We start from the raw sequence: 14,022 nt of genomic DNA on the forward strand, positions 1-14,022 counted from the left end.
TGATCCATGGTCTAACATAGAACTGCAAGACCCTTCGAGAAGTCTTAATCATAAAGAGAAAAGGTCAACAAAGCATTATATACTCGAATCCGGTTACTGCTTTTTTTTTTTTTTGTCTTCTCCAATTTTTGTTTTATTGGTGCTTTTTTCCCTGCAAGCCTGTGGAGGAAGGCAGGCTGCAACGATGGAGATCTCTGCCGCTTTTGTCATGGTTCTCACATCTCATTTTTGGCGTGCGGTTGACTTTTTTGTACCAAATGCACGTGTTGGTTTAGCTCACCACTGCCAGTTTTGTCCAGAATTCATCGGGATGGGCACGGGGTGGAGGGAGGGCTGTTTTCTTTACTCCATCCCTGTTATCTTCTCCATCACAAGAAAAAAAATATATATATCACATTTTATCCAGTTTTGAAAAAAAGAACCTAAACAATTTTTTTTTTTCCTTTTAATACCAGTGTATGATTGAATAGAATGTATTGGTCAGGATCTCTCTTAAACAGAGCAGTTGATTACTGTGCTCCTTCCATGCCTACAAAAAAAAAAAAAAAAAAAAAAAGTTCTTTTTCTTTATTTTTTGGCAAAATTTGGCAGCGTTGAAAATGGTAACAACCTTGGACGAATGATGGCCCTTTTTTATTCTTTTACACGTTTCTAAAAAGTTTAAAGAGCAACATTAAAAATCCAGTCTTTCAATTTTTTTGTTGGTTTTTTTTTTTTATGGATTTTTTTTTGTGTTTTTTTTTTGTCTGTTTTGTGTTGTTTTTTTTTTTTTTTTTCTGTTTCATTTTTTCCTGTTTTTTTCTTTTTTTCTTTTTTCTTTTTTTTTAAATAAAGACCTACAGTGTTAGGCAGGTGCTCGCAGGGGAGCAGGAGCCACCTGGCCTGCGATATCTTTGATCTGATAAAAGTGCCGTACGGTTGAACTTGCACGCAGATATGTTTCCCATTATGAAGCAAAGACAGACAGAAAGAAAGAGACAGGGAGGGAGGAGAGAGAGAAAGAGAGAGAGAGAGAGAGAGAGACATCAAATCTCAAGTTTTCTGTTGCTATTAAGTGTTAACATTAGAGTTTTAAAAGGCCAACTGTGTGCCCCATGAATGGAGTCCTTTACCGAAACAAACATCTGCTTGCATATTGAAAAAAGAAAAAAACCAATAACTTGTTTACTGAAAAAAAGGGTTCTCCCAAGTGCAGCTATGGCAGTTCTGAAGATCCACTGAGGTACAGTAGGGCTTTTGAATATATTGTAGTTTTCTTTCTTTCTTCCCCCAATACACGCGTTTTTCCGCGTTCTGTTTTGTCAGATTCTGTCAGGATCAGCAGGCCGAAGACTGGGGCAGCGGCAAGGCCCGCTCGTTCTTGCGTCCCCCGTTCATGTGTGCGTACGGCTGTCTCTCCTCAAAGCTGGCCCTAAGTACCACCACCCCCGGGCCGTTCTCGGCTTTGTGTCCTGAGTGCTTGTCAGTGGGTTGGAGGGTAGAGGAGGGATCTAAAGGAATGCTCTCCATGTTCTCAGTCTCCAGGTCAAGCTCCTCTGTGTCCGGAGGCTTGTTCTCTTCGCTGTAGAAGAAGGAGACCTCTTTGAACGCTGGATCCAGCTCGTCCTTAATGCTGCTGATGATTTCCAGGAAGGAGGGCCTCATCTTTGGGTTGTACTGCCAGCACATGCGCATCAGTTCAAACCTGGATGGGAAACACACAGCAAATCCATTTAGTGAGGTGTTTTACAAGCCCTGCCTGGAGTGCGACCGGCCGTGACTGAATCAGATCGAGCGTCTCAGAAAGTCGCTTAACAAAGATGGGAGACAAAGTGACAGGACTTTCACAGGCTGACATCCCTGGGACACACACTGACCTGCTTTCCAACCGCTGATTGACTTCTACGGCTCCGGTCTAAACCTTCTCAACCCCCTTTCCACACACGCCTGCTCATAAAGCAGTCCTGCAACGCCTGACATCCAGCACTATTCTGTATTCTTATTCCCATGTGGCACTTCCCTAGTTCTCCTGCAAAGCATCCTCTACTTACCCAGACACCTGATAGCACCTCTCAGACCATCTTTTCAAATAAATCAGTTCTTACTCTACCAACAGTGTTTTGAAAAATAAATAAATAAATAGAATAAGAAATACAAGATAAAAAATAAAATAAAATAAAATAAAATAAAATAAAATAAAATAAAATAAAGCTTTTTTTTCTTTGGAAGAAGAAAATTCTTTAAAACTGCAATATCCAAAAGGCATTTGCAAATCTCAAAAACATTCTCTAACCTTTTATTTTAAAATTACGTTTTTTCATTTACGTCCTGGGAAGCATAATGCTTTGAGGAGCCTGAGATCACCTGTTCAAGCACATCAACAAACAGACCTGTACAACGTCCCACGCTGGCAAAACAAAAACACAAAACAAATCAGTAATATGTAAATCATGTTCTTAGCTTGCACAGGTGTTTTTCCTTTACAGATGGTCAAAAGTAAGCAAGAAATTCCATGTTATGCTTCACTCTGCACTGCCTTTGGCCCTCACAGCGGGTCACCAGGTCTCTGCATCAGCATGTGGATTTTTTTTCTTTTTCATTAAAAAAGACAAAGCCAAATAAACAAAAACACACTCTTTTTTTGGATAGCTCCCCAGTCTGCCACAGACTGAGGCCCTACTTGCTGAAGGGTCGCTGCCCTGGAGTAAGCCTTGCAACATGACTGTCACCGTGCTGGAGCCCTGCTCCACGCCTGCTGCACCAATGCACAGCCCTGGCCTGAAACACAACCAAAACAAAGCAGTCCCTCCCTCTCAGCTCTTTGCGGGGAAATGCCGTTCCCAGCCGACCAGAACCAGCAAAACCGGGGAAGGCTGCTGTGTTTGGGATGCAAACACCGCTGAGAGCACTTCAACCAAAACAAAAGTGATCTTAATTGAAGTACATTTGAATGCACAAATATTACAGCGAGAGCTTGGCTGGCACAACGCCGCGTGAACAGAAGCCAACCACCTGAGCACGGCCTTGTGACACCCAAAAGAAGCTGGCAAAACCGGCTGTGCTGTGCGAGTGCCCCGCTCCTCAACGCCGGATGGCAGCGGGCACGTAGACACAAAACACTGCTCAACTATCACTTGTTTTCGAGGCTTTAAGAGACTTTCATAGTGAAAGTGCAGCCAAAATATAAAACTGCATTACACCCTCACCCACAGCCGAGGAGGAAAGCTTGAGACATAAATATATAAAATCCATTTCTGTTACTTCATTGCTGTTTCCTTTCCAGCTGACTGCTGAGTCCCTGAATAGCAGCCTCGGCTGGAGCCAAGAACACTGGATATTCACTGGCACTTCGCCCTGAGGCCTAAGGGCAATGCTAAGGAGATACCACAAGCAGTGGAGTAATGCATGTGACATCAGCACAAACAAGGACATGTGATGTTTCTTTTAATCCATTCCAGATTTAAAAACCCTACAGAGTTCCCATAAAAGGATATTTCTTTTCTTTTTAACTCTGTGGGCTCTAAGACCTTGTTTACATTATCTTAAAAAAAACTTTCCAGCAGACAATGGAAGACTTTACAGGCTGCTAATACAACCCAAGCACTTCTATCGAGTGTGTTTCTGGCTGGTGGCAAGTGAGCCTGAGGAAGCTGGAGGCATTAGACTGGGGAATAACCAGCGCCACCCTAACGCATCTTTTGCTCAAAGAACACTGCAAAAATGTGGTTACTTCTTGCACTGAGACGTTAAAAAAAAAAAAAATATATATATATATATGGAAAATTACTATAGAAGTTGCATTCCATTTGAGTGTGCACTTGTGCTCTGCATCAGATGTGATTTGATGGAGAAAAGAGCAGCGAGCTCTCCTGCCCTGCTGCTGCTGCATGCTGGTGTCACCTCTGAGAGCAGACCCTCAAACCAAGTGAGTGCCAGGAACAAAGGAAAAATCAGGACTACGTAAACAGTCTAGCCATCTACACGTGGGGGAAGCAAGTCTTACTTCAAAAGCAGCGTGGAATTCCAGCCTACACAATTTCTAAAAGCCCCATGGGAACGCACTGTCTGAGAGCCTCAGCTGTAATCTTCTTGCAACGCAGCCATCACCTGACAAATGCTGCCTAACAATGGTAGTACATAAAAACTTTCCTTATTACACAGGAAGAGGAGAAAAACAGCAAAGCTTCTCCTGGCACCATCTTATTGAACCATCTGTCTTACTGCATGGTTCTGTCTGTAAAATCATGCAAACTATGCCAAGAGGGTGTAGCATAAACAGAGCTGAGTCTTGTTTCACCCTGTGCAAGAGTGAAAAGCCTGCAGAAATACCGTTTTCTTTGTGCTCAGCCCCTTCCCAGTGATTTACCACTTCTCTGACCCACAACACAACTGTGCCATAAAATCCACCTTTGCACAACCATCTGATACATCCACGCTGCAGAACAGAACCCCTCCAGTTCTTCAAGTGTCCTTGGTCTCTGATCTGCTGGGAAAGCTGATGGCTCTCTGCTAGCAGGGGTTAGCAAAGCACAGCCACTAACAAGCATTACAGGCATTGCAGTCTTAGGAGAGATGGAACGGCCAAGACCGCTTGCACCACGTAGCATTCACACAGGGGGCAACAAGAGGCCCTTACAAGAACTGCTGTGCTGTGGCAGGAGTGTGCACGGCTGTGTCAACACTCACATCATCCGCAAGGTTAAAAATAGTCGGTTCGGTGTCAGTTGCAGAGAGATTCTTCTATTCTCATCCACGCTTCCCCACAGCAGAACACCTACTCCACCTGTTCTGGACATTTTTGTGTGTCAGTATATTTCTCCCTCACTTCAGAAAGGTAAATTTGTTTTCTACACTAGATACCATCCTCCCATTATTACATTTTAGTTGTTCGCCTGTCAAAGCAATTTAAATAAAAAATACATGTGCAGTCATCTCCTACCACCACGTATGCTCCTAGCTCCACTTCTGGTTTGCTGAGCATCAGAGAAGTATGCTGACTTGCCTACAACAGGCAGGCTTTGCTTTCTGGGCACCTTGAGTTAATGCTGTGAGCTAATAGTAAGTACCACAGAACGGTCAGTATCTAGCACGGAGAATACATGCTTGCAACTCTGCTACAAGCATCTTTCTGTAGGTTCAATAATAATGTCCCACACTGAGGAGTGGGTAAACAGACAGCTGGAGGGAGAGAAGCAACTCTGCCCCTAGGGCAGCTCCCTGCCTACCAGCAGTAACAGCGAGCTGTGATTGCACCAGTTGCTGAGGGCTAAACAGCACCTACACCCAACCTGGGGCCCATAGGACAGACAATGGGAAAAGCAGTGAAAGTGTGCAAAAAACCCCAGGCACTACATTACACAGAATAGGTTCTTTGGATGCCCAATACGTGGAGAAAAGGTAAAGATTACTTTTGGAGCTCCCTACTGCTATTCTCTTAGCAGCCTCGTTGAATTTCAGCAGGCTCGAGAGACTGTCCTAATATAAAGACAAAATAAGCTGAAAGGAAGCTACAGCAAGTCACAATACACTTCTAAGGCCAATGCATTCAATTTCTTTCAGCATCTGGACAAAGTTAGGATCTTTTTTTCACAGTTCTATTGACGAAATAAGAGAGACATCACTAATCTGGATAACTGGATGTGCCTTAGTTCTGCTTCTTGTTCCGATGGAGAGAAGTTAAAATGAAAGGAAGGTATTTTCATTCTGCTCCTCTCCCATGTCCACCTAGTTTTGATGGCCATTAACAGCCATCAGTTGTGAGCAGCTTCATTTAAAATCAGCACAAAAAAGGTTTTTGCTGGTTTACAGCAATGCAAGCACACGTTGGTTACCCTGCAAGCAGACCTGGTGAAAGCAGTGCCCATGAGCACAGAATTAGTCTCAAGAAATAAGGCGAGTAGACGATGGGCTGCAGCAGTGAGAGCTTCCCTTCGCCCTGCCCATACCACACATGCCCCAGGTAAATGTGGAATTTCTGATGCTGAAACTCTTGTCAAGTTTGCTCTCACTGCAGAGCTCATTTTTCCCCGCTGACTCGGGGAGCAGAGCAGCCTTACCCAGAGCCCCTCACAGCCCCGTTCCGCCCCATCCCTGCCTCCATTACACTGCGCTCACCATGTGAAACAATCTCCGGTCGATCCGCCTGCCAGAAATTCTCCACAGCATCGTGGAAAGGAAAGAATGTGAAACTGAGGAATCACATGGCACTACACCTCCCCTTGCACATACACCCACCCCCCTCAAACAACAAAAACAACGCTGCCTGTCATCTGAAACCAGAGCCAGCCGGCCAGCCAAAAAAGCTCTTTTCCTAAGAATCTCAAGCAGCTGAGGCCCTTAAGTGATTGTATCCCTTCTGCGGGCCTCCAACAAATTTCAATAAGTGCAAGACGCAGTATTTCCTTCCCAAAAGCCAGTTTGGGAAGTATATCAAAGTAATAAAGTCTGAACAACTGAAACTGCTGCACACCAAAGCCAGCAGAAGTATTTCAGCAATGTAAAGCTAAAAACCGAAGCCTGCTGTGCCGTATGTTGCTCGGCCGTGAGGCTTTGTGTGGGCTTGAGGGGGACACAAAGGTTTTTCTGCGTGCTTCTTTCTGTGCTCAGAGGGCAGGAAACTGTTGGCTGGGCAGACTTGTTTACCTAAATGCAACGAGCAGCGACCGACATGGCAGATCCAAAGCTGCTTCAGACACAGGATTCATTTATCTGTACGCCGAACTGAAAACTTGCAGTGCATAGAGTTTAAGCACAGTATAGCTAAGCTCTTTTTTCTCCTAATCCCCAACAGACTTCCTTGGAGCAGAAGAGACAAGATACAGGTACAACATTTTCCACTGCAGCAGATGATGCTTATGAGCTGTTATTAAATGTAAATTTAGTTAGGAACACAGAGATTGGGTGTTGCTTCCTTATTAAAGAGCCCAATGTGAGATTCTGCCCACAAGCAAAGGTGTTTGATGGTAACTCTAATTACTACAAAAAAGAAGATTGACAAAGACTGCTCAAGCAGCATCTTGCATTGCAGTCACATCTTAATAGCCTCTCCTGTGGCAGACAGGGCAGGAGCAGGCACAAAGGGATCACGAAGAATAAGCTGAGCACTGAGACAGTGGTAACTGCAGACACTTACAGCATATCAGGGCAGTTGTCTGGTTTTTCCAGCAGACCTCCCTCCATCACAAAGCGGAGCACTTGCTCATTGGTCATGCCTTGGTACGGCTGCTCCGCTAATGTTGCAATCTCCCAAAGTACAACACCAAAAGACCTGGAAAACAAAAGAACTTTAGAAAGCCAAGCAATGTTTACAAGGATATTTTTCTTGGATGACGCTGAGCAGGTCGGTTTCTGGGGGAGCTTCCTTTTACAAACAAATCTCTTAATTTTCACACCGTAACCTACAGGTGAGAGCTGATCACCATTATTCAGTAGTCCAACACTGCTTGTTTATAACAGTTCTGCAAAGGTCGATCAGTAAGAAAAGCCATCACAGGCTCCTTGCACTGACCAGAAGCCTCCTAATTCAGAGGACAGCTAAGCTGGGCGCTCGTCTGGACGATCTGCACAAACCTCATTTCCCTCTCCCACAGCTCTGAGTTCAGATTCAAGGCACCCTGGGAGGTAGGAAGAACAGCAGAGAGGGAAAGATGCAGGTAAGGGAAGAAGGAAAAAGAATACTGCTCCTATCAACCTCCTGTGCAGGTTGGAGAGCTGCTGGAGAGATGGTTTTTTAAAGAACGACCAACCAGTCCCAAAGTGACAGAGACAGCAAGGGAAAAATAGCAACTCTGTGCATTAAAGAAACGAAACCCAAAGTCTACATGTGACATCTTTCAGGTACTGCTGATAGCAGCTGAGATGACAGTGCCAGTGCAAGCTGCTTTTTGTCAGAAATCCTTGAGTCACACAAATTTCATTTCAAAGCTTCAATTTTTCCTTACCATTCCAGGCAGCAGAGAGCTAAACAGTAAACGCACCCACCACACCTGTATCTCAGCTGCCTTCCCATTAGAAGCAATCCAACCGATCTCCATTCCCCAGGCAGAAACTGAGCAATACTTCCCATTTGTCTCTCTGCTCTGATTTCCTCCACATTCTAAGTAAAAAATGCATAGTAAGGATCAAGGCATTTGAAATACAGAAACAACTAACGGAAGTGATCTGTGAAAAAGGCTGAGAAGCAGCAGAAATGTTCTCCAGCTCCTTGAACAAAGGCCCTACACTTTGCTGCTTCAGCAGTACAGCTAAGTCCCACTAAGAAACCCAGCTACTCCTTTAGCAACATCCTGAACCAGAGCTCCTAGCTATTCCCAGCTAACTAACAAAGGACAGTAGAGGCGAAAAACAAGAAGTTGGTCTAAATAGACAAACTGATTACTGGTGAATAAAGATAAACACAGTTATGTAACTGGATAGTTCAGATGTAAATATCGACACTTTCTAAAAATACCCCAATTTAAAATTAGTTTATTGAGCAGACAGATCAAATTGTCTGCCCTGCATTGAACAGTCATCTACTTTTAGAGCTGCTGCGCAATGAACAAATCTAGCTGCTGTCTTGTCTTCTGCGGCTAAAATGCTGAGTCAAGTTTAGAGACAGAAGCGCAGCTCCAACAGGACGCTGCTGTACAACCAGGGGTCCAGCACTATTAGCTGGTTATGGAACAGAGGTTTTTACCTTTCTGTTATACACTGGATCTGAAGTGGCTTGTAACTGAAGCCAGAAGCCACAGACAGACCTGCAGCTGTTAGCCTTTCAGGGGAGGGAGGAACAGAGGGTCAGTTCAGCACCTTGGTGGCTTTGAAGCTGCTTTGATCGCTGCAGGAATAAGGAGAGCAAGTTCTGCACACCTCCTAGCCACATCACCATAACAAGTACACTTACACTGCTCCTTCAAGGCAACCACTATCTCAGGAAGAATGCAAGATGCTGAAGACCTATTTACAAAAGCACACCCTCATCCTGAACAGTATTACACTCATTTTAAAACGTTCTCCTACACAAGTGTTCTTTCCAACTACAACAACAACACTCTTGTCTAATTACCTCATTCTTCAGCCTGGAAAGCAACAATAGAATGAATTGCCAAAATAAAGCTCCACCCTTAAAAACCTCCAGACACTTGTGCAGTTTGCCATTTCACCTTACAGCTTATAAATCTTGCACTCTGACCACTTGCAGTTTTGTCTTTTTGACATTTTGGCTCCTAAAACTGATCTCTAAGAACACGGAACCAGATGTCACAATTTCCTACCAAAGAGGCAGAAAAGAACTATCTACTTTTTTTTTTTTTTTTTTTTTTTTAATATATTGTTTGAAAAAAAACATGAATGGCCCCTCAAAAAGTCTTCATAAGCTCAGCAAGTTTTCATAAAGCAACTTCAACACAGGGACTCAGGTGATTATTCATGGAGATGAAGAGGCCTTCAAGGTACACAACTAAAAGTTACTAAGAAGCAAACTAGAAGGAAACACTGGAAATTTTTGATCTGAATTAAAAATTAAGACCATCTCTATCCATGGATATGTGGCAAATGCAAGCATTACACATTCTAAACCTCGTGTGGAACCAGCCGCTTTGTTCCTCAAGGCAGCATCCCCACATGAGCTGAATTTTAGGAAAAAAATCACTTCACCAGTCACAAACCACGCCAAGAGGAAACTGAAGTGCTGACAAGATCTGTAGAGCTGCAGTCCAGCAGTTGATGTTTTCCTCCTTCTATGCTTACAACTACGGATCTGTCAGATCTGACTTTTCTCCCCTACGTTTTCCAGCACTCCTGTCAGTGAGCTGCTTTCCTTTATGGGACATCTGCAGTAGTCTGGCTACAATACATTCCATGTCCCACTACTCAAATGCAATACAGTTTGATCAGTCTTGCTTTGGACAACGAACACTCTTTTGTTAACTCTAAGAAAACAACATACACTTCCTGCAACAACCGAAGCACAAATTCAATACTGACGCTTGACTTTGCATCTCATCTGTTATTTTTGTGTGTTCTGGAATCCAAGTCCACTTTAAACAAAAACGCTACCTAGGAGCTGCAGGTGAATAGGAAAATTTGCATGAACAACAGCAATACATCAACAAAGCTGAACAGCTGATCTGCTACAGACATGAAACAAAGGCTGAAGATGAGGGCTGGGCTTGGAAGTTCCTGTTTGGTGGTTAGAAGAGGCAGATCTGCCAGCTCTTCCCTCTAAGCTAAATGCACTTGTAAATCTGGGGATTTTTCTAGTGATGTATTTCAGATCTGTCTGCTTTGTGAAGCCATTACAAGTCCCAGAATTGTTTTACTACAGAGGGACTGCCAGAAGCGTGGTTCTGTTAGGTGAATGGCTGATGAGGGCTTCCCCTCCAACTCAAAGTGGATATTTTCATTGAATTCAAACTTTGAGGTTACTGGATACATAAGTTATTAGCCATATGGAGAAGGGGAAAAAAAAAAAAAAGCACAATAACTGAAGTAACATTCTGATACTGTGCTTTTCCACTTGTTTTTTGAAGTTGATGCCGTGGATCGCAGCCCACTGACTCCAAAATCCTCAAGCTGTTTAAAGAAAACGCAGTTTACTACTAAAATACCATTTCAACTGACTTTTAGGCACTTGGAGGCATTCAGCTGCCAATTCTGTAACAAATCAGCAGTAAAAACATCTTGTTAAGGAGGCAGAGAAACCATAAAAGTCTGAGTAGAGGCAGAGGTTTTGCCAGTACACATTCATCTTTTGCCAAGGCCTCTCTGTCTTTCTGCAAAAGCAGAAAGAAGCAGTGGGGGGGTGGGGGTGAGAGGGAGAGAGGAATGTTCCAGAGTATTATTTCTACTAAGAAGTTTATTTTGAAATTTCCTGAATGCCTCTATTAATAACTTCATAGATACAGCAACTAAGCAATGTGCTTTTAAAGAAAAACCTATTTCCGCATCTTGCGGTATATAAAACAAGCAAACAAAGCCCCAAATGGAGGAGAATGCACACGAGGGAGAGCTCCAAAGAAAAAAATTGGTAGTGCACACAAACCGTCTGCAGGAAAGTGGAGCTATTTACACAGAAGGTTTTGATAAAAAAGCAGGTCAGCGCCATGAACCTTTCCATATTCTTGGCAACTTAGAATGCTTTTCTTGAAGGAGGGCAATTTGAAAAATGACAACTTGCTCTTCCAGGTGAAGGTAATGTTCTTCACTGCACAAGTGATTTTACAACTCACAGCAGGAATTAAGCTGCACCTCCAGCTTTGGAAATCCGTTTAAGGCTCTGCCTCTGAGGGCAGAATAACCTCATAAGCCCTTGATTTTTGCAACAGAAAGTAAAAAGCTTTGCAGTGGATAACCAGAGCTACATCTGAGGAGCCAAAAGAAGCAGGATACTTAATTAAATCTTGGAAAACAAGAGCAGAGACCAGAAAGAAGAGGGCTAAAACTGCTTTGTCAAAACCCCTCTTTTGTTACCAGACATCGGAGTGCGTCGTGAAGACTCCATCCTTCAGTGATTCCGGGGACATCCAGCGGACAGGCAGCAAACCTTTCCCTCCTTTCCGGTAATAATCTGTCTCGTAGATATCTCTTGTCATACCAAAATCTAGAAGGCACGAGTTTTGTTAGTCTGCATGATGAAACAACTAACATTTCAGCTTACTACAAGCCACTGTCATCAGCAGATGACCACAGTTTGGTACAAAGAATCTTCCACCTGTCAGCAGAGCCTTTACCTGCCTGCCTGGGCTGGCTGCCTTTTCTCCCAGCAAAACCAGCAGGCATTTTTACCACGGACATCAGCGGTCAGAGCTGGATCCAGATCAGCTCTGAATGATTTAAATAGATTATTAAGGAAAGTTCCACTGTTTATGTCCAAGCCTTGCAGTAAGTTGTATCTTCTGACGTTCACATCCTTCACTAATCCGCTCAATAGTTCAGTGTTTTCTTTTTCTTTTTAAAGAATGCAAATAACTCTCTTATTACTTATCCTGTTTAAAGAATGCAAATATTTATTACTTATCCTATTGCCTTTAATTAAAGAATCTCACATTTTGAGGGAAGTGCTTCCCTCACTTTTTCCTTTCTCCAAAGCAAGTTTTCAGTTCCTACATAATATTCTACCTCAAATTCCACAGAGGATTAAGCTATTCACCTATGACTAATGCAGACCACTGTTAAAGCCACACTCCCAGTTACACGTGTCATGCCCTTAGCTGGAAATACGTAAGCACTTGCAAGGTTTGGCCTAACACCATCTGACTGGCACTCACTCCTTCCAGTTTTTTCCATGCCATCAGCTTGATGCACACAGCCTGGCTGGGCCTTCTACGAGCCTACTCACGTAAGCAACTTCACTTCCAAATATTAACAAAAATTTAGTAAATCACGTGTGATTCAACTGCTTAAATTAAATGCTATCTGCTGAAACAGAAGGGCTCGGACAAAATTCAGTTTATCATTTTTTGTCTTGGAAATGTGAAGAGAGAAGTCCTCCAGCTTAATCACTTCTCACAGTCATTATTACAAGTCCACGGCTTGAATGAGAGACCACTGATCTTTCTCATTCCTTACCTGCTAGAGCTGCTGATACCCCAGTGATCCTGACTAACAGCCCCATCTGTGCAGCCATTCCATCACTCCCACACACCAGGCTGATCTTACCCCCCGCAGAAAGGAAAATTCCTTTAAGACACAATGCAATGAGCTTAGGACAGCACAACACCAAGCTTCTCCTTTGAGATCTAAGCAGTCTGATCTGGTGTGTTCCAGCCAAGATGTTCCCAGACTGTGTCCATATGAAGGGATTTTTAATACAGGCCCATGAACAAGAGCAGTGCAGCATATTTCATGAAATGCTTTTTGGGTAACCATGCGCCATGTTAAAGGGAGGACAACACACCACCTTCAAATCACAGAACTGTAAAACATGCTGGGGTAGGAACACTGAAATGGAAAGGATTTAAGGCTGACTTCCTCAAACCTGCAGAAAATGTACATAATTCCCCAAAGATCTCATTTCCTAATTAACTGACTCAAAATGAAATCATATTTTCTTTCTCCCAAATGACAGGATTACTTACACAAATTATCAAAATAGCTGAGTTAAGCTCAAAGAAAAAGAATTAGTTTCCTAGAGCAGAAGGCTGTTACCATACATGCTATTTTAATATGCACAACTTAAAAACAGCCAAAAGCTCAAAAATCACTCTCTGGAGGGAAGTCTGAAAAAACTCATCTGACACTGTTTTGGAGGAATGGTGAAGGGGGAAAATAAGTGGTGTTCTAACAGCAGAGCAGAGGAAAAGCCATTCTGTTGTCTGGAAAGCAGCACTCCAGTTCACACTGGAAAGCATCCAGCTGAAATCAAGCCTTACATTCCACGTCTAATTCAGATATGCTTTAAAATAATCCTAAAATTGTTTTTCTTGAATCAATAAACAGGAGAAAGAATTATTTCTGCGCGTTAACAGAAGAGCAAATGACACACAGTGGTAACTGTGCCATACACCCAGATGTCTGCAGCATCTGCACCTCAAATCGCTGCCTCACCCGCTCCTTTTAAGCCCACATGCTATGCTACTTCCTCAATGGAACAACAGCAAGGAGAGGTATTCCAAGAGTTTCAAATCAACGCTGACTGCTCACACATCTCAAATCACGGCTAGCCTTCATATGAAACATAATTCATTCTGCAGAAACTGAAACCAAGCTCAACAAGATTTTAAAAACAGATTTAAAAAAAAACCAACTAAAACACCCTCTAAGATGTTGATTTTTCAGGATGATGCTTTTCATTCCTGTAAACATCAAAAAACACACCTCCGATTTTCACTGTGAAATCTTCTGCCACCATGCAGTTCCTCGCCGCAAGATCTCTGTGAACAAATTTGTTGGCGTTGAGGTAAGCCATCCCATCAGCAATCTCTCCTGCCATTTGAATCATCTTCTTCAGAGTTGGAGGTGCTTGGCCAGGATTACTCTGAGCAGGATTAAGAAGACAAAACATGTAAGGGAAAAAGAAAAAAAGAAAAAAACCTATTTCCATACCGAACTGCAACATACTTT

At 43.1% G+C, this 14,022-nt stretch overlaps 1 protein-coding gene across 1 annotated transcript in view; it reads right to left on the reverse strand.

Moving 5' to 3' along the window:
* Positions 1-765: 765 nt before the first annotated feature.
* The window catches only part of IGF1R (insulin like growth factor 1 receptor), a 143,350-nt gene continuing 130,093 nt past the window's right edge, over positions 766-14,022 (reverse strand). The window contains exons 18-21 of the mRNA XM_042875802.1: positions 13,777-13,936; positions 11,431-11,560; positions 7,112-7,246; positions 766-1,684 (exon numbers count right to left, since the gene is read on the reverse strand). Of these exons, the coding sequence (XP_042731736.1) occupies positions 1,318-1,684; positions 7,112-7,246; positions 11,431-11,560; positions 13,777-13,936 (792 nt within the window). The 3' untranslated portion in view covers positions 766-1,317. The remainder of the gene's footprint in view (positions 1,685-7,111; positions 7,247-11,430; positions 11,561-13,776; positions 13,937-14,022) is intronic.

The sequence above is a fragment of the Lagopus leucura genome, unplaced genomic scaffold (genome assembly GCF_019238085.1).
Source record: "Lagopus leucura isolate 7727_CA_CO unplaced genomic scaffold, USGS_WTPT01 Super-Scaffold_100015, whole genome shotgun sequence".
In the NCBI taxonomy this organism is placed as follows: Eukaryota; Metazoa; Chordata; class Aves; order Galliformes; family Phasianidae; genus Lagopus; species Lagopus leucura.